General features: G+C 42.8%; 1 protein-coding gene across 1 annotated transcript; it reads right to left on the bottom strand.

Moving 5' to 3' along the window:
• Nucleotides 1-1,925: 1,925 nt before the first annotated feature.
• On the bottom strand, nucleotides 1,926-20,577 carry LOC139461767 (uncharacterized). The gene is made up of 5 exons (XM_071243226.1): nucleotides 20,508-20,577; nucleotides 7,658-7,801; nucleotides 6,741-7,018; nucleotides 4,594-4,922; nucleotides 1,926-2,397 (listed from the first exon to the last, which is right to left on the bottom strand). The coding sequence occupies exons 1-5, from the start codon at nucleotides 20,560-20,562 to the stop codon at nucleotides 2,130-2,132; spliced, it is 1,074 nt and encodes a 357-aa protein (XP_071099327.1). The 5' UTR covers nucleotides 20,563-20,577; the 3' UTR covers nucleotides 1,926-2,129.
• Nucleotides 20,578-20,637: the final 60 nt, after the last annotated feature.

Raw genomic sequence — 20,637 nt, 5'->3', positions numbered from 1 at the left:
TGATTGTCAGTCACATTTTTTATACATGTCCTAGTCTAGATGTCCTAGTTTTGTTTGAACCCATGTGTCCCCAATCTGGATGCCGTGGATCCTGCCGAGACCGAGGCAAAGCAACGAATGCCTTGGAATATAGACTGGTTCATGGCTGTGTTTGTGCCGCGGCAGGTTTTTGTTATGTAAAGAGACTGATTCACTTCGCGAATTATTACAAGTCGGTGACACGTGAGTGAGTGAGAGAGCTCTGTTTTTCGCCGCATTTAGCAATGTTCCAACGATTTCGCGGTGGGGGACTCCAGAAATGGGCATCACACATTGTACCCATGTCGGGCATTGAACCTCTGGGCTACGCGACCGCCTCTGCAAGCACCGACATCATCGTTCATGGCAGAGTACTTGTAAACGCCACGTGTTCTAATTTATTTCTCATATTAAAGATTGAATTCGCATACCAACTATTTTTGAAAAACACTCGTCTTGCATCCATAAAAAAATGTTTATCCATAAAAGCAAAGCATACTAAAGGAAAGTATGATAGGTTCACCTCTTCAGATCAATGATTCTAGTCAAGGCTTCTAGCTAGGGTTCGTAGTCAGACTTCAGCTGAGACTTCTAGTCAGGCTTCTTATCAGAGTTTATGTCGGGGCTTCTTGTCAGGGCTTCTTGTCAGATTTCTTGTCAGGCTTCAAGTCAGGGCTTCTTGTCAGATGTCTTTTCGGAGCTTTTAGTCATGGCTTATAGTAAGGCTTCTAGTCACGGCTTCTTGTTAGGCTTCTAGTCAGGGCTTGTAGTAAGGCTTCTCGTCAGGGCTTCTTGTCAGGATTCTTGTCAGGCGACATCTTGGCCGAATTTAAAATCGGCTGTATCGTTTAAATTAAATGGAAATGTATGCAAGTCATGTTCACAATACCTCCCCAACTCCCTCCACATACGACCTACATGCCACAAACCTTCATCTTTTGCAATTTATTACCCATGTCGGGTGATATTATCGAAATATTGTCTCAGTCGCGGCTGTGGGTCACGGAAGTAAAGAAAAATCTCCGCACTCAATAGCCCCGAACGCTCTGATTGGTAAATATCCCCATGTGCGTTTGTTATGGTTGGAGCGCGGACCAATCACAGCACTCTAGTAATATCACTATCCTGCTTCAGGGGCCACCCTCCATCGTACCCACAATTTGCCATTTTGTCTTTTCATTGAGATACTGTTCCCTTGGAGGCGCACATATTTCAGCCTGGTTCCCTTGGTATGCTGCGCTGGCGCTACACTGTAGCGGGCAACATTGTACACTGTGCACACTGCAGCGTCAGCGCAGCTTACACAGGGAACCAGACTGCACATCCTTTGGCTTCTGTTGGAACATATATCACGTGGTGTTCATGCATGATGTGAAATTTCATTGTGATTAGATGTTGCGTTCAGATGCCAAGCCACGGTATTGTACATGTACACCTCAACGAAGATACATTCAAATCATTAGTTCCCCTTTTTCTTGTCGGTAGTTATTTAAAACCCTATCTCGTTACTTGACATGTCAGAGCGGTGGGGTTGCCTTGTGGTTCGCTTTTCCCGCCAAAAACTTGGATTGGTAATTCGTGTGAAACCACCTCCGTGGTGTTGTTGGGACAGCACTCACTCACTCACTTACCCATACTCACTCACTCACTCACCCAAATCACTCACTCACTAACTCACCCACCCACCCACCCACCCATACTCAACTCAACTCAACTCAACTCACTTACTCACCCACCCACCCACCCATACTCACTCACTTACTCACTCACTCACTCACTCACTCACCCATACTCACTCACTCACCCATACTCACTCACTCACCCATACTCACTCACTCACTCACTCACTCACTCACTCACAAACACAACATTGGAAAACAAAACAAAACCATAACTTATGTCTGTCATTGTTTATGAATATTTCAAACATAACAACGAATTATAACAATTTATGCAACATGGCAGATATTACATTTTTCCTTTCGTAATGTTATCCTTTGTATCAAACAGAAATGAGCATGGACAGACGAAAGTTACAGTATCACAGAAATAATCATAAGCAGTTAACAGAAACAATGATGTCATTATTATTACTATTATTATGACGATGGTCACTTGCACTTGGCTTGATATGCCTTGACCACGGGCGTGTCTACGCAGCCTTGGAACGCTTGAGCGATGAGGCCACAAGGCGCAGCGCCATCACAAACACTCTTGAAGCACGCCACGAAGCGATCTTCCACGCCCTTGGTACCAGCTACTTTCACAAGACATTCATTGGTCTTTAAATCCTGCAACAGCATACTACACAGCTCCACAGCTCCCGCCTTCTTGTCAGCGGGACACGACTTCTGGAGGTCGGTCAAACTTGTGCAGGATCTGTGGAAGACAGAATATGAGAGTGAGGTGGATTTATGCCGATTTGAACAGTATGACGTTCATATCCACCAACTGGGGATGGGTAGTGTTATATGGCAGGGTATTTTATTGTTGAACAATGATTGTAACTGTGTTACATTGTTTCTGTTGAGATTCGGTAGACGCTCATTGCATTGTGTTTAGACAGTGATTAGTTTTCGGGAAGGTAGTACTATTTAATGTAAGCAGTTTTGAGGAAGTTATTATATTTAAATGCTAGCGTGATAGGTAAACTTCCGGAACACCGTGGACGGTGAAAGAGTGTTATAGAAACATGTAGAAAATTCTATGTTAATTCTATGTAGATAATTCCCAGTATCTAGTTATATTGCTAGTTAGACTGTACATATGGCGTCGAAAGCGTGCCTCTCGTATCTTTCACACATTTCATTACATCAAGACCAGCTTTCGTGTGAAGATCACTCTTCAAACCGGATTCCCTGCCTTTCTCGGTATCTTGACAACCGTCGCCGCTGGGTGAATATATTTATATCACCGACTTTTACTATCACTACTGTATTTTGGTAGTTAATACTGACCACTGTCATCATATTGTATACTGGCATTGAAAATTGTACTACCATTCTATTGAGTACTGCCATTTTAATTGCTGTGAAGTAATTTGTATCGATTTGTAAACCTAGTGAATATTTGTAATACATTTGTTGATTGTATACCATTTGTTGGTTCTTGGTTGGTTTCACACAAGTTCTGACCGCCTCCGTGGTCTTGTGGTAGAGCGTCCGCCCGGAGAGCGGAAGGTCCGGGGTTCGATCCCCGACCGCGGCATACCAAAAGACGTTAAAAGATGGTACTTGTTGTTACCCTGTCTGGCGCTCGGCATTAAGGGGCTAAAACAAGGACTGGTCGGCTCGGAGTCAGTATACTGTGTCTGAGTGGGGTATTCATGTTAAACTGCGGCATGGTATCTCAGTGGGCTAGCACTATAAATCGGCATCAGTCCGGACTGGTACAAGCCGCCACACAAACACACACACGTACATGCACGTCGCTATATAAGTGCAATAATCTTGGACGCGACGTTAAATCCAATTTTACCTCACCCCACCTCACACAAGTTCTTTTACGTACAAATTTCTGGGTTAACATATTGTGTCAATGTGGGAATTGACACCTAATAGTAGGGAAACGACATGCTGATATACCCATCAACAGTTGTGTATTGTGCGAAATATTTTAAAAAAATATTTAAAGATTTAACTCTTTTAAATTATATGTAAAAACATAAAACCACGTAGAGAAAATCTATAAGTGCTGATTAAGCGCCAGTACAGTTTATCTTTCGAAAATAATAAGTTCACTTGAGATATTTTCACTTGAAAATCAAACATACGATGAATCAACAGAGGGCTATAGTTTCTTTTCTTCCTCAGTTTATGTGTGAAGCGCATGTGTATTTTTATGGAATATTGCTGAATGGGGGACTCCATATCATGCGAGCCACTCTCTGGACTAAACGGCTGGTCAAAAAAAAGCATTTACTTGAAAACTGGATTTGACCTAAACATTACAAACGTTATCGAAACGTTACTAGGCTGAAAACAATCGCCGAAACACAGCAAACGTAACGTCCAAAACGCAACTATAATACCCGTATCAAATACATCGCCATCGAATAACCACTTCGTCTTTGTTTTCATTTTAGCCAAAATCAAACATAGGTGTATACTTTCTTTTGCCCGGCAGTTTACGAAACAAACCACCTGCTAGCGATACCCATGAAGACGTGGGTTAGAAAAAGTCGCAAGAGGCGACTAATGGGATCGGGTGGTCTGGCTCGCTGACTTGGTTGAGGCATGTCAATTACGAAGACATATTTCAATAACTGGATTTTATGGAATACTAGAAGGGACATTGTCGCCTTTCCAAAAACAAGCAAAAAGTGCAAAAATTAACCAAACGCGACATTTTCGCCATTTGTCGCATTGTCGCGCTTTATTTCACCAAAGCACGACAATGCGATGATGGGACAATCCGACATTTTTTACGGTCAAAATATGTCGCGTTATCGCATCGTCGCCCCATAAAAAAATGTGTAATAAAGGCGTTAAAATAACTAACATTCCATAGAAGACCTATTCGAACCCGGATCTTCACGGGTACTTTTGAAGTACACGATCACAAACTCATACATACGGGTACTGATTTGCTGGGGATTCATCGATAGGACTGACGTTCGAGAGTGATTCAAGATAGCGTTCCATCACTGTCTTGTCCGGGAGTTTGTTGGCCTTGTCCGATGGCGTGATGGCGGAGTTGCACGACCCGCAAACGCCAGCAATGCCCACGGAACCAATAGGTTTGGACACTGCGAAAAATCCGTCATAGTCTCGAAATTTGACGGTGATGTCGCATGGCATGACGTGGAGGTAGAAGAAGTCGCTGAAGTCATGTCCAGTCTGGACTACGAGCCTACCTATTCTTGACCTCCGCCTCCTGGGTCCAACACGACGGAGTTTTTTCCACTGAAATCAAAATAATTAATGACTTTGGTTTGAAGAGTATTTGTTTATTTTGTTTGTTGTTGTTGAAGGCCGCACTCAGCAATATTCCAGCGGTATGACGGCGGTCTGTAGATAATCGAGTCTGGACCAGACAATCCAGTGATTGTCACCATGAGCATCGATCTACGCATCCAAGGTTATCGCACCTATATAGCGACGTCACACCGTGTCGGTCACAATGTCTATGCTCTACGGGTTCTTTAGAGAACAACATACGTCGAATGGTCGTCAATACGTCACGTGTCTATTTCCTCCATCACCCGTGAATACACAGTCGCTATGTGGTGTATTGATGCATGTCTGTTTAGTCATTAAGTGACGCCAGGAGAAAAGGGACATTATGGGTGCGTGGATACAATAGCGCTGTGACGTCATAAGACCTTTGACGTCAATTTACTTCCGTAAAATTCGGCATGTATGATTTGTGTGTTTGTTTGTTACTTAACGCCGCACTCAGCAATATTCCAGCTATATGACGGCGGTCTGTAAATAATCGCGTTTGGACCAGATAATCCAGTGATTAACATTGAACAACTGATTGCTATTGGAATAATTTGATCAGTCACCGTCATGAGCATCGATCTAGGCAATTGGGATACGATGACATGCATCAACCAAGTCAGCCAGCCTGATCACCTGTTCCCGTTAGTCGCCTCTTACAACAAGCATAGTCACATTTTACGGCACGCATGGGTTGCTGAAGACCTATTCTGGCCCGGATCTTCACGGGTCGGTTTAAAGAGTAATGCAGTCCTTGTTTGTAGATGTGTAAACTCATGTCAAGAATCTTCACAATATTCTACCCAAGTGAATAATGTATCCCCGGTTGGACAATTACTAAATGGGTTCGGTTTAACGCCGCTTTAAACAGAATTTCCTCTAATATGACAGCGGGTTAGGGATGGGTCATACATTATAGGGGAGGGGCGGTGAGATGTGCATAACACAAAAAAAATAATAATATTTTCTATAAATTTGATAATAAATTTATAATAAAATGGTAAAAAAAAATTATGGCTGCCGGCAACATATTATACAATCCTGAGACCAATCTAGGTTCACCCGTTTTCCCGAAATCGGATTACATAGAGGGGCAGGTGGGTAGCTTCTTAACGGGTTCGCTGAACAAGCAGCGGACCCGAGTTCGGTTCCCAACAGTGGCGGTCGGGTAGCCTAGTGGTTAAAGCGTTTGCTCGTCACGCCGAGGGCCCGGGTTCGATTCCATGGGTACAATGTGTGAAGCCCATTTCTTGTGTCCCCCGCCGTGATATTGCTTGAATATTGCAAAAAGCGGGGTAAAACCTCACTCACTCACTCACAATGTATGAAGCCGATTCTTGGTGTCCGCTGCGTGAATATGGTTAATGTGCCATTAAACCTTATTCACTCACACACACGAGTGAGTAAATGATGTTTTATCTCGCCATCAGAAATAGTGCAGCTACATGTAATGCAAAGTATAATCGAGTATATCCGGGTCACGTCTAAAGCCAGTCTGATATGGCACAAGGGGCGTTCGGGTAGCCTAGTGGTTAAAGCGTTAGCTCGTCACGCCGAAGACCCGGGTTCGTTTCCCGACATGGGTACAATGTGTGAAGCCCGTGATATTGCTGGAATATTGCTAAAAGCGGCGTAAAACCATACTCACTCACTCACTGACATGGCACAATAAGCTGACTATTAGTTTCGCAATACCTTTTTGCGCAAAGACGAAACCAGTTTAACGAAATGCCTACGAGTGGGCACAAGTCACTATTCGGCATGGCCAAGATAACTTACTGCAAAGCCTTTTTCGTTGAGAATAGCAGCAAATACGTTGGCAGTGGTTGTTACCACAACCTCGATCTGACGTTCAAAAGAATAGATGGTATTCTTCCCATTGTCAGGGTACGTTGCTCTGCCCGAGATGACCACTTTACATCCCCCCGGCGTCCGTTGGGAGGGGGGCGTCACAAAGTCAGCAAGCACGTGATGACACGGAAGCGGAAATGTGAAAGAGTCATAGCCGAAATTGATGATGTGCGGGTCCCCATGAATGGTACACAAGCATGTCTTTTCTGCAGGAAAGAGAAAAAATATGTTTTTTACTATTACTATTTACTATTTTACAATTAATATTTACAATTACCTTTTTCTTGTTAATATTCACTAGATGCGGTGGGGTAGCCTTGTGGCTAAAGCGTTCGCTCGTCACACCGAATACCCGGGTTCGATTCACCACATGGGTACAATGCGTGAAACCATTTCTAGTGTCCTCCGCCGTGACATTGCTGGAATATTGCTAAAAGCGGCGTAAAACCATACTCACTAACTTATATTCACTATTTACAATTACACACTATTTACTATTTGTATTCATTCACTATTTCTATTCTCTATTTTTATTATGTTGAAGCCCATTTCTGGTGTCCCCCGCCGTGATATTGCAGGAATGTTGCTAAAAGCGGCGTAAACACATACTCACTCATTAACTCTATTTCCATTACAAAAACAGTTCATCATTATTAGTCGCCCCGAAGACCCGGGTTCGATACCCGACATGGGTACAATGTGTGAAACCCAATGCCGGTGTCCCCCGCCGTGATATTGCTGGAATATTGCTAAAAGCGGCGTAAAACCATACTCACTCACTTATGCGACATCGGACCTTTGAACTGCCCCTATCCGGTGTCATAGGATCAAGGGAGACAACTCACTGGGATCAACACACTGTACGCGTCCGTTCCCAATCATATCGGGCGGGCACTTGCAGGTCTTTGACTGGGCGTCACAGTAAACGCCATCTTGTTCCACGCAATAATCGCGGCCGCAGAGCAGATCACCCGCAGGAGTCGTGTATCCTGCAAAACGAATGACAATGAGTATATTAAAGGCCGGACACTAATTAAATTCAAATTAATTGTTTCAATTATATTTGTATTACCAAGTGCTCAACCGTTAAGACCTGCATCAGTTTGGACTGAAATATTGTTCAAAGCGGGGTTAAACCCATCTTCCCGAGGCAGGGGAATAAACTGTCTTAAACGTCCAGTTTCCATCGTTGTTTATGTTTTGGACGGCGACATGACTTTAAAGGAGATAAGAGTACAGCTAAATGTTCTGGAATAATAGTTGTTTGACAATTGGGTCACGTGTAGTGCTATTTTATTCCGATAACGTCCTCACAACAATGTACGTGATTCATGAGTGCCGCTTGAGTTGAACGTGTGGCGACTCCTGGGCCCAGTGCGGCAAAACAACTTAGCTAATAAGGTGAACCTTAACCACTAAGGTTATAATTAAGGTTAACTTAGTCTTAGTTGCTTGGTTTGTTGTTAAACGCCGCACTCAGCAATATTCCTTCTATATGACGGCGGTCTGTAAACAATCGAGTCTGGACCAGACAATCTAATGATTGATATCATGAACATCGATCCACGCAATTGGAATGGATGACATGCATCAACCAAGTCAGCGAGCCTGACCACCCGATCCCGTTAGTCGCCTTTTACGACAAGCATAGTCACCTTTTACGGCAAGCATGGGTTGATGTAGACCTATTCTATCTTTAGTCTTAAGTTATACCGGTTTCACAAAGCAACCTTAGCTCGATCTTAATTCGGTATGTCCAGCTTAGCGCTAAGATTGTGACCGCCTGCTGAAACCCAATTGGATATGCTGTTAAAACACGAAATTCAGGATTTAATCAATTAATTAATTTCTTACACAATTAGTGTGCCGACAGTTTAAGACTAATTTACATAATCGCCCAATGTAATTTCTAAACATGTTACGAAACTATCGCTAACTTCCACCACATACCTTTCCTAATTGCATGCTTCGTGTTGTTTGAAATTCATGTGTGTACATATATTAAGAACTGTGTATTAAATCCTAGGTACAAACATATAGCGCTACCGTTAATATCAATTTATCAATTCTTGATAAACAGGACGTGAACAGGGCTGTTCACCTTCAACTATATATGACTCCAGTCTCAGAAAGACCCCCAAGACGAACATAAACATGCCTCCAATGAATAATCATCATCCGTTTCTTGCAGGAGTCGGTTTTCCTTTTATACAGGCAAGCTCCTCACAGCGATAGTCCGTTCGGGGAGCTCTCTATACTATGTAACGAAGGTGTCACGCTCTGGAAAGGAGCTTTTTACAGGATATCAGGGCCGATAACTCTGAAACACGTCCTGCAGTGGTGGTTGTCATGGTCTACTTCGAACGTCACTAAAAATACATTAACAATTTACTACAGATATCGACCCAACCCTCTGCCATAACCTATATCTAAACTCAAATAGCCAAATCAAAACAGTACTCAGCAAACCACTAACCAAACCAAAAATTCTCCATCCATCAAAAAAAAAAATCGACAGAGTAATCACTAAACTCCAAACAGGACACACCAACCTAAATAACCACCTAAAAAAAAAAACCAAAACCACTACAGGTAACTGCCCACACTGCAAACAACTAGAAACCCCAGAACACGCACTCATCCACTGCACACACTACCTAACACATCGAACCGCATTACAAACCACCCTCAATCTAAACAAGGCTCTCACTCTAGAAGCAATACTAAACCCACAAAATAAACTGGAAAACTTCAAGGCCTTAGGCGTATTCTTAATCAAAACGGAACTAATAAAACGCATCTAAAAACACTATAATCTACTAAATCAAAATCACATAAACAAACAAACATCCACCATATCCAGCTCCCTTAGTTCTACTCCCCAACCCCATCGGCATCTATTCCAAATCTCAAAATTCCCAAATTCTATATAAGCAACCCCTAAAGCCCCCTCTTGGGTTGCACAGACCACTTTCGCCCCTTTCGGAAACACATTAAATGGCCTGGCCGGGTCCGTGTGCGAAATACGCATCAGTCGGAAAGCGCACGTTAAATCTCCAAAGTAAGTAAGTAAGTAAGTAAGTAAGTAAGTCATGGCATTCATTCACCTGATGAAGGAGTAAGTATATACTCCGAAATGTTGTGTTCCTCATGATAAAAAAGTTGACATCCGTATATTCTCTTCCTTAATAATTTTATACATAATATCTTCCTTAGTGAGTTAAGGTTGGGTCGGACCAACCTTAGGATGTTATCCTAACTTAAGTTTAATCTTAGTTAAAGTTGTTTCGTGAAAGAGGAAGTCTATAACCTAGGTATTTGTTCAGGGCCCTTGTCCTCTTCACACGCAGCCCAGACAGCGAATGAGGCTTGTTTTCGGAACACTGCCTATTTAAACCCACCCAGAACTTTTCGGAGAATGTGAAGACTCTCCAACACTGCAGCCTTCTGCATTACCCGGATTGTCAGAAGGGCTGTATTCCTGGTAGCAAACCCGGGTACTCTCCCAATGTCAGTCAACAGATTGGGAGGTACCAAACCTAAGGCACCGTGAACAACGGGGAGTCAGACAACTTGGTACTTGGGATGCAGGCGTGACATTTCGAAAGCAAGGTCTGCATATTTGCCATGATTTTCCTCAATCTTGTCAATCACAAGATATAAATGATTTCATTGGATTTATCACAAAGGACAAGATCAAGTTTGTTGGTCTGGATACGTCTGAGGCTGTATACGGGCCTATTCCAAAGAATTGTGTATTTGTCATTTTCCCTCTACATATTCTGGGCCGTACCATGGATAGACTTCTGTGTCAAAACCATTTCAAAAAGCATGGCGAACACCGTAATAAAATGACCGAGCCACGCCATCACGTCGCTTAAGATACTGTGTTTGTGCCAAAGCTGGGCATCCACTCACAAAGTGTTTGAAAGTCTCATTAAATTCTTGCATATTCTACATTTCATATTTAAATTTTGATGCAAAATGACACATTGACGGTTTCGATTGGTAAGTGACGGGTCCTGAGCAGCAAGCAAAATTATTATCATAATGTTGTTGATCGTGTCTGAAAAGCATGGGACGTTGCGGGCAAGATCAATCGCTTGATTGTCTGGTCCAGACTCGATTATTTACAGGCCGGGTTGACATGCGTAGAATATTGCCGAGAGCGACGATAAAAACAATTGATCGTAGGTATCTCACGTGTTCACCAAATATTTCGCTCTTCAACCATGAAGGAATACCTTTCGGTCACTTTTTCACAAAACAATATCTTAACAATACATCGGGAATATCTTAGCACTACATCGGGAATATGTATCTTACTTTGTATGTTAAAACTCTTATTAACAACACCAGCGTTGTATTTAATAGTTTGATGCAGCTAACAAAAGGCAATAATTCGTGCAACATGTGGACATGTGTTCCCCGTGGCACGTACTCAGGTTATTAAGACCGGGCTTTGATCTGTACAGATAACTAAAGCTGACCACCTAATGCACTGTCAAATCCAGGTCCCACTGCATTTGTGTAGATATATTATTGATAAAGCTATGAACGTGGAGCTATTCCCATCCGATGCAACGCTAGATCGAAGATTAGGTTATTGTGCTCTACATCAAGAAAAGCACAGGTGCGAATAGTTACCAACCTGTTTGTTTATGGAATACCAGAAGGGACATTGTCGCGTTGTCGCCCTTACAACACCAATCAACTATGACAAATGACCAAAGCTGGACATCGCGACAATACGACAACGCTACATTTTCACCAATCTTTGTGTTTTGAATAACGTTGTTTTGTTGTTGTTTTTACCAAAAGGCAACAACGCGACAATGTCCTTTTCAGGATTCCATAGTTGTCGTCTTCACCTCATGGTATTTTCAAAAGGAACAATTTTTATCTTGTTAAGAAATGTATTTGTTGGAAAGTAATTATTTGTCAGATTAAAATGTTAAAATGTGTATTGACAAAATATATCTGGCTCTACTAACTAGTATACATTCTGGTTTTGACAGTCTGCGTTTGATACCACAACACTTTCGTGTTGTCGCAATGTGATCACCTATAATTAGTATGTATACCTCAATCCCCGTACATGTGCGGTGGGGTAGCCTTGTGGATAAAGCGTTGGCTCGTCACGCCGGAGACCCGGGTTCGATTCCCAACATGGGTACAATGTGTGAAGCCCATTTTTCGGTGTCCCCCGCCGTGATATTGCTGGGATATTTCTAAACCATAAACCATACTCGCTCACTCATCCCCGTACATCTCAACCCGCTTCTCATACTGATGCGGTTGAATAAAGGCCCTCGCTGTCTGATATGCAAAATCAGCATGTTTCTTCAGCTAATAAGTTAATATCAACGATTACAATCATAATTAAACGGGAAGATCTAATCTATTGTATTTCGATTCATGGTGGTTATTATTACCTTTAATAACTTTCACTTTTCTTTGAAGCATTAGCGGGGCACGGGTGGCCCAGTCGTCTAAGGCGCCGCGATTCGCTGAGCAGAGTTGCGTCCCTTTGGCACGCCAGAAACCTATGATTGTGAGTTCGAACCCCGGTTTGCCCCGATTATGTTTCTAGGTTTGTCAGCACCATACCCGTGCTCGTTGGTTTCATCAAAGTGTTAAACGTCTGAGACCTGCATCACTTCGGGCTTTCCTCCCACATTAAGCTGACACGCCGTGAACTGAAATACTGTTAAAAACGGTGTTTAAACCAAACTCACTCACTCACTTTGAAGCATGAGAAGGATATTTATTAAAAGTAATGTGTTGTGCTTCATAATCAAACTGATGGCCGACACGTATGTATCTTAAGGTGTCTTCCCAACGTGTCTACAGTAAAATCATGAAATGATATGGTCTGATGCTGAGAAAGTCTTTCACGTGTATACGTAACTGCTTAAACATGACTCGCCTGCTGATTGAACTGGTGATCTTTTCAGTAATAAATATTTTAGTACTTGCCAATGAATAGATCACTCGTTCAATAAACATACAGCTGTATTGCACATTATGTAATATCAAAGGGCGTGTTTGTGTACTGCGAGGACATTAAGTTTCACAAACTAATATTGAAAACTCCCAGAATTCCTCGGCCTATTCCAAGCTCCACACTCTGATACGTGGCAACAACCATGCTCGCAGCCGACGGGCCGTTTTGTTTACAAACAATTAAGCGATGACTGCTGTGACGCCGAATACTTCTTACCCCTGCTAAATTATTTACTTTGTTTGTCAATTTGAATTTCTGTTTCATTACAACTATCATTTAATTGATATAAATCTAGTAAGAATGTAAGGGGGGAGTTGGTTAAATTTCAATCTCGAACCAATTTGATCAAACAAACAGAAGGTAAATTCATCTTTGAAATATGGTCAGTCGTAAAAATGTTTAAAAATTCACTATGATTGCATGACCAAAGACATAAACAAAAGTATAAACATTACTACATTTTGGGTTATAGAGCAAATTTCAAGATTCTTGTAATGGCTGCGCCCAAACTGGTGACAGCGATGTCACCGAGAGTGTCACGCGCTGGGAAGGAGCTTATGTACATTGTTGCTGCTGGGCTGACGTCACATGGCATTGTTTCGCCGGTGGATCTTGCAACAGAATTCCACAAATTACGTCATAGGGTACTGTGACGTAATTGTAAACTTTGTGATGCAGAGTCTGGGTAATTTTGTAAGGCAATCGTTGCGCACGTCAGTCTGAAGTATGTATGTCCTATTGTATGAGTTACGATAACGGACTCTTCAATTCTAACGGTAAATTCATACTTGTCAACTTTTGATGTGTTTGAGGTATGTATCTGTTAAACTCAATAGGATTAATCGCGTATATTTTTGCCTATTCACAAACGACAGTGAAATATATAACAAAGTTAGGACAAAGTTATAAGGGCAAGTAATAAAAAAAATACTGAAATTTCTCTCGTGTAATACCAATTTTATTAAACTCGTGAATAGTTCAAGTATATGACTCGCTTTTTAGATACAAGAACAATTTATTTGTTCTATAACATTGGTATTATAGGGTAAGTCGTAAAGTATTCTAATGGCTAGCGACCAGTTATGGCCAAGGACCAATTATCGCCAACTCCCCGTTATTGTGCGCACTTGATCGCATCTAATTTCACTTTTGCTCGTTTTGATTACAAGAGAGAAATATTTATCCGAAAATGATGAACAAAACAGACTCTTGTGAAGAATTCTTTTGAAAAAAACCCAGCATCACCACCTTGCTCAAATAAAACTTTTGAAAAAACACGCGGGCCGAGTCACATGACTCATTGTCGCGAAAATATAAACCAAAATACACGATCGTGCATTTTCAGTTCTGTCATTGCTTTCTTTCTGTGGCATTTCTTCCGCAAAATACAATTCTGAAACCCATTTGAGTTATATTTCCAGAAATGCACAGCCTGTATATATCGCGATATCCATATTACATAGCGTTGAGAGGGCGGTCGGGTAGCCTAGTGGTTAAAGCGTTAGCTCGTCACGCCAAAGACCCGGGTTCGATTCCCGACATGGGTACAATGTGTGAAGCCCATTTCTGGTGTCCCCCGCCGTGATATTGCTGGAATATTGCTAAAAGCGGCGTAAAACCATACTCACTCACTGACATAGCGTTGAGGATAAGCACGTGTAAATCAAATTTTGGAATTATTGGTGTACGTCAGTTTGCAGACGACGAATTCATAATAGTATATCTTATTCATTTTGATGAATAACAAATTTGAGTGCGACACCCGAGATACTAAAAAATGTAATTTGTATAGCACGTGGCACATGCTGTGAAGACGATGGCGATAACTGGTACAGAAAGTCGACGGGAAAGTTCTATTTCCGCTGTTTTGATTCCCTTTCATAGCGTTATAACAGAAATCAACTTATCTTATTTCACGGACAGAAATAGTTTCATAGTTTTTACAAAAAATAAAGTTATTGGTACGGTCAACATTCACAACGGACAGTGTCAGAAATAACATGAAAAAATTGCGATAACTGGTCCGTGACCAGTATGTATTTACAACAGTTTAAAACACGGGCTAACGGTCACCAGGGTAACCTCCCAAAACCCCTACATCCCATTTCCCCTACAGCTTAAGACAACAAAGTTCATGGTCCATGGCACTGCTAATCCCCAGTCTGTTACCTATTTCGTACAATGGCACAACCCAAGAAACACGAATAGATTGAGATAAATATTTAATTACGATTACGATATTATTCAAAATTCATAATACATTATAATAAAATGTTTATTTTTCAAAATTCATAATACATTATAATAAATTTCATCTCAAATGTTCAATTCACTCTTTATCCCAGCCTGAGGAGATGGCCAACCGCATCTAGAAACTGCATTGGGGATTTCACCTCTCTATTCAACTCATTCTTCAGGCGGCAGAGACGGTTCTCCACCTCTCTGTACACTCTCTTCCTGCCCCTTGGAGCTGCTCCATAGTTGAGCTGTAAAATCTTAGCTCGTTCTGCCTGTTCCACCTTCCTGACTACCTCCACAAATCGGTAGATGTTGGGATGTCGGTGAGGGAGACCTCGGTTGAGTCGGTTATGAAAGCCTTCCAGGTTTTTGTTCGTCCTGGGACCTGTTGTACCGTGATGGTTCCACAGTGGTAGGGGGAATCGTGCTCCGTGGTCGACCCAGGTTCTGACGATGTAGTTGTTGAAGGCGACAGCTCTTGGTACATCTGGTGTGTTGTCCATTGCGTCAACCCACGTGTCCTGGATCTTGTTCTGGGGGAGTAGGGGTAGGCCAGCTGCTCTTCTTGTCCACTTGCAGAATTCAGGATCTTCTCGATACGCGACAGCTAGTCCCAGATCCTGGACCTTCCTCCATATCGCCTGGCAGTAATGGAAGAAACAGCCCTTCACATCGGCAGTAGGAAACACGAGTTGGACAGCACGAATAGCAGCCATCTCAAAGTCTGTCTGGATGCATGACGGGGCAAGTGGTCTGTTTAGTCTCTGTTGAACTTCATCCTTGAGTAGCCTGAAGAGTCTTGAGTAGGTGTTTGTCTGACGGTCGGGGAGTAAGGCGAAGATGAGGGGACAGGTCGTGGCTCCGAGTCTTGCATGGATGATGTACACTTGATTCCAAAGACCAGGGCAGGCAGTGAACGTTCCATCTATGTATAGAATCACAGATGACTGCAAGGCCTCGAGACTCTCTAGACTGCCAAACGCCACTGTAATTTCTGAAAATTGTCTTCTCATCATACAGGCATCTTTCATTACACTTACATTAATTTTTTTTTTAAACTTTCCTTTTAGTCCTCTAATCCCCTAAAGCTCTACCCCTTTCATTTCTACTACCTCTACTCAAGACCTTAATCTCTCCTTTAGGTGAGTTCATAATGCCAGACAGGTAAATGCCGCGTGTTGTTTTAACTAATTGTAGGGGAACTGGGTTGTAGGGAAACTGGGATGTAGGAGAAATGGGTTGTAGGGGAACTGGGATGTAGGGGAAATGGGATGTAGGGGAAATGGGATGTAGGGGAACTTGGTTGTAGGGGAACTGGGATGTAGGGGAACTGGGTTGTAGGGGAACTGGGATGTAGGGGAAATGGGATGTAGGGGAAATGGGATGTAGGGGAACTTGGTTGTAGGGGAACTGGGTTGTAGGGGAAATGGGATGTAGGGGAAATGGGTTGTAGGGGAACTGGGATGTAGGGGAAATGGGATGTAGGGGAAATGGGATGTAGGGGAACTGGGATGTAGGGGAACTGGGATGTAGGGCAAATGGGATGTAGGGCAAATGGGATGTAGGGGAACTGGGATGTAGGGGAAATGGGATGTAGGGGAAATGGGATGTAGGGGAACTGGGATGTAGGGGAAATGGGATGTAGGGGAACTGGGTTGTAGGGGAAATGGGATGTAGGGGAAATGGGATGTAGGGGTTTTGGGAGATAACCACCACCAGCAACCAAAGCTAGGCCACCTCGCTGGGGATCATGGGGACTTACGGTGCTTCAGCGTACTGCACGATACTCCAGCAGGATTTACGTCATGACTTTAGCCGCTGGTGGGCGTGCACACTACAGACTGTACTAGCCAATATTGCAATGAGTTAAATGTTAAATGAGCCAGTGAGTTTTTACACCGCTTTCAGAAATATTTCAGCTGTATCACGGCAATTGCACTTTGTACTCTGTATATGTTAAGATAGGTTCAGTCCCAGCGTGCCTACATCCCATTGTGCCTACATTCCACTGTGCCTACATCCCACTGTGCCTACATCCTAATTTGTCTACATCCCACTGTGCCTACATCCAATTGTGCCTACATCCCATTGTGCCTACATCCCATTGTGCCTACATCCCATTGTACCTACATCCCACTGTGCCTACATCCCATTGTGCCTACATCCTAATTTGTCTACATCCCACTGTGCCTACATCCCATTGTGCCTAAATCCCACTGTGCCTACATCCCATTGTGCCTACATCCTAATTTGTCTACATCCCACTGTGCCTACATCCCATTGTGCCTACATCCCACTGTGCCTACATCCCATTGTGCCTACATCCTAATTTGTCTACATCCCACTGTGCCTACATCCCATTGTGCCTACATCCCATTGTGCCTACATCCCACTGTGCCTACTTCCCATTGTGCCTACATCCCATTGTGCCTACATCCCACTGTGCCTACATCCCATTGTGCCTACATCCCACTGTGCCTACATCCCATTGTGCCTACATCCCACTGTGCCTACATCCCATTGTGCCTACATCCCATTGTGCCTACATCCCACTGTGCCTACATCCCATTGTGCCTACATCCCACTGTGCCTACATCCCATTGTGCCTACATCCTAATTTGTCTACATCCCACTGTGCCTACATCCCATTGTGCCTACATCCCATTGTGCCTACATCCCATTGTGCCTACATCCCATTGTGCCTACATCCCATTGTGCCTACATCCCACTGTGCCTACATCCCATTGTGCCTACATCCCACTGTGCCTACATCCCATTGTGCCTACATCCCATTGTACCTACATCCCACTGTGCCTACATCCCATTGTACCTACATCCCAGCGTGCCTACATCCCATTGTGCCTACATCCTAATTTGTCTACATGGATTAATTAAATTTCTCTCGTTAGATACCAGAACAATTAACTCATTTCATAAAATTGGTATTACACGGGAACTCATTTAGTATTGTATTCTACATGTATATATGTTATGCCCAAATATGTTTGACAAATTTGTTTTTTAATAGCACTTTGTATTCATGACTCACATATATACACACAAGTGAGTCATGAATACAAATATATATATTCGCATCGCTATATAGCTGAAAAATACCGATTCGACGTTAAATTTTAAATCACTCACTCACTAACACAAGGGTACGTACGGATCATCGAGGATGGTGACATCTCTTAAAAGTGGACTTTGTTCAGGATATTTGGCAGGGCGCCGTTGTACAAAACAACCTTAGCACTGCGATATTCGTAAGTCTGTGTTAAGGTATGCGAGTTACGATCACCCTAGCACTAAGATCGCTTTGTACAACGGCACCCAGTTCAAGTAACTGTGCTTCAAGTCCCTTTCAAACACCATTTTGTCTGCCTGTTCAAATTTGATGGTGTGGATCAATCCAACAGTTACACAGAGACAATGTCCCTGACATTTATATGTCAGAAAAAGAACTTTAAAAATGAACCTAGATTCAAGTGGAAGCCGACCGCCTCCGTGGTCTAGCGGTAGAGCGTCCGTCGGGAGAGCGGAAGGTCCGGGGTTCGATCCCCGGCCGCGTCATACTAAAAGACGTTAAAAGATGGTATTTGTTGTTACCCTATCCGGCGCTCGGCATTAAGGGGCTAAAACAAGGAGTGGTCGGCTCGGAGTCAGTATACTGTGTCTGAGGGGTATTCGTGTTAAACTGCGGCATGGTATCTCAGTGAGCTAGCACTATAAATCGGCATCAGTCCGGACTAGTACAAGCAGCCACACAAACACACACACGTACATGCACGTCGCTATGTAAGTGCAATAATCTTGGACGCGACGTTAAACCCCATTTCACCTCACCTCACCTCACCTCACCTCACTTCACCTCAAGTGGAAGCCAGTGCATGCATTGAACTTAGGCCAGGGCCCTGTTCCACAAAGCGATCTCAGTGCTATGTTGAGCGTAAGCCTATGATAAAGTATGGGAGTTACGACCATCTTAGCGCTAAGATCACTTTGTGGCACAGGTTCCTGGTGTGGTGTGTGACTACATAGCCTTCTAGGGTGCTGTTGTACAAAACAAGCTTAGCGCTACGACTGTCTATGTTAAGGTATGGGAGTTACGATCACCTTAGCGCTAAGGTCACTTTGTACAACGGCAGCCTGGCACAGCATGGGTTAGAAGAGGCGACTAAACAAATCGGGCACTTTGTCGCCTTTGTGACTGGTGGTTGTCAGGCATCGCACCCTACGGAGTGGGACAACATATTCATCACTGGATTGTCCGGTCCAGATTACTTCTTTACAGACCGCCGTCAATAGTTGGAATAAAGCCGAGTGCGACGTTGAACAACATACAAACAAAACAAAGGCTACAACGGGCTGCCATTCTAAAATATCAAGGTGACATCATCAAAACTGAATTTTGTATTTAGCTTTACCAGTTAAAAATTTATTTAGATTCATAATTTGAAAACGAAAGTTTTCTGGAAGAGGGAAGTTTTTAACAACACAGCCAGCAATATTGCAACAAAAGACCAGAAATAGTGCAGAAATATACGTACATGTTTGTATATATACTCCGTGTCATTATTGAAGGGTCACCTAGGTGTGTAGGGTTATCAAACGTGAACATAAGCCAAAAAGGTCACAAGGTCTGTGTATTTTGACGATGTGATTAACAGTTAAAGAACACGTTTTTTTATGCCTGTGTCACATTGATTCAAAGTTGTTGGTTTTTTTTTGCTTGTTAGAACGACAGAATCTCTATTAAGTTATCATGATAAAGTTAGTGAGGATGATTTTTTACTTTACGTTCAGTATTTTCCTCCCAGCATCTTCCAAGTCCCCATCCCCACTCTCTCCGCACACTTTCCACTCAGAATTTTCACAATCTCACCACCCATTGGCCAACAGCTCTATACACATTTTGTATACATAGTACGTATTTACTGCGAAACTGCCGGGCATGGGGGATGCATTACTTTCAAATAACTACGATTTACAATTGACCCTAAGTTTTGAGGTTCTCCTTATTGTACGGCGAGCTTATTGCGGGGGGCCCAGTCGTCTAAGGCACCGCAATTAGCTGTGCAGAGTTGCGTCCCTTGGGCACAAGTTTACACAAGTTGTGAAACTCACACGGACGCATCCAATATACACGTTACATTGCATGATCTTTACATGTTAAAAAATGAACTTTTAAACATACATTAAACTACAGTTATAACGAACTCAAATGGACCACTAATTTTAGTTCATTAAAACCTTAGTTCGTTATAACCATAGATACAACATCCATTCAACAAATGGCCGGGACCAAAAATTAAGTTCGTAATATCCATCAGTTCGTTATAAGCGTGTTCGTTCTAAACGTATTTTACTGTATGACAAGAATATGAAATGTAATTTCTCAAAATCCAAATGTATCCTGCAAAACTATTTGGTTTTAAAATCAAACTTACCCCATGTAAGTTGAAGATATATTGCGAGAACCGTAAACACGCCCAACCCCTCCATCGCTAGGCGTTTCTTCTGACAGCATCGCTGCGAGCAAGAAACGCCAAAGATCGATGCTGGGTCAACGAGTCTATT

The sequence above is a fragment of the Haliotis cracherodii genome, unplaced genomic scaffold, assembly GCF_022045235.1.
Source record: "Haliotis cracherodii isolate W230 unplaced genomic scaffold, xgHalCrac1.p SCAF_15, whole genome shotgun sequence".
NCBI lineage: Eukaryota > Metazoa > Mollusca > Gastropoda > Lepetellida > Haliotidae > Haliotis > Haliotis cracherodii.
This window is presented reverse-complemented; position numbering and strand designations above follow the sequence as displayed.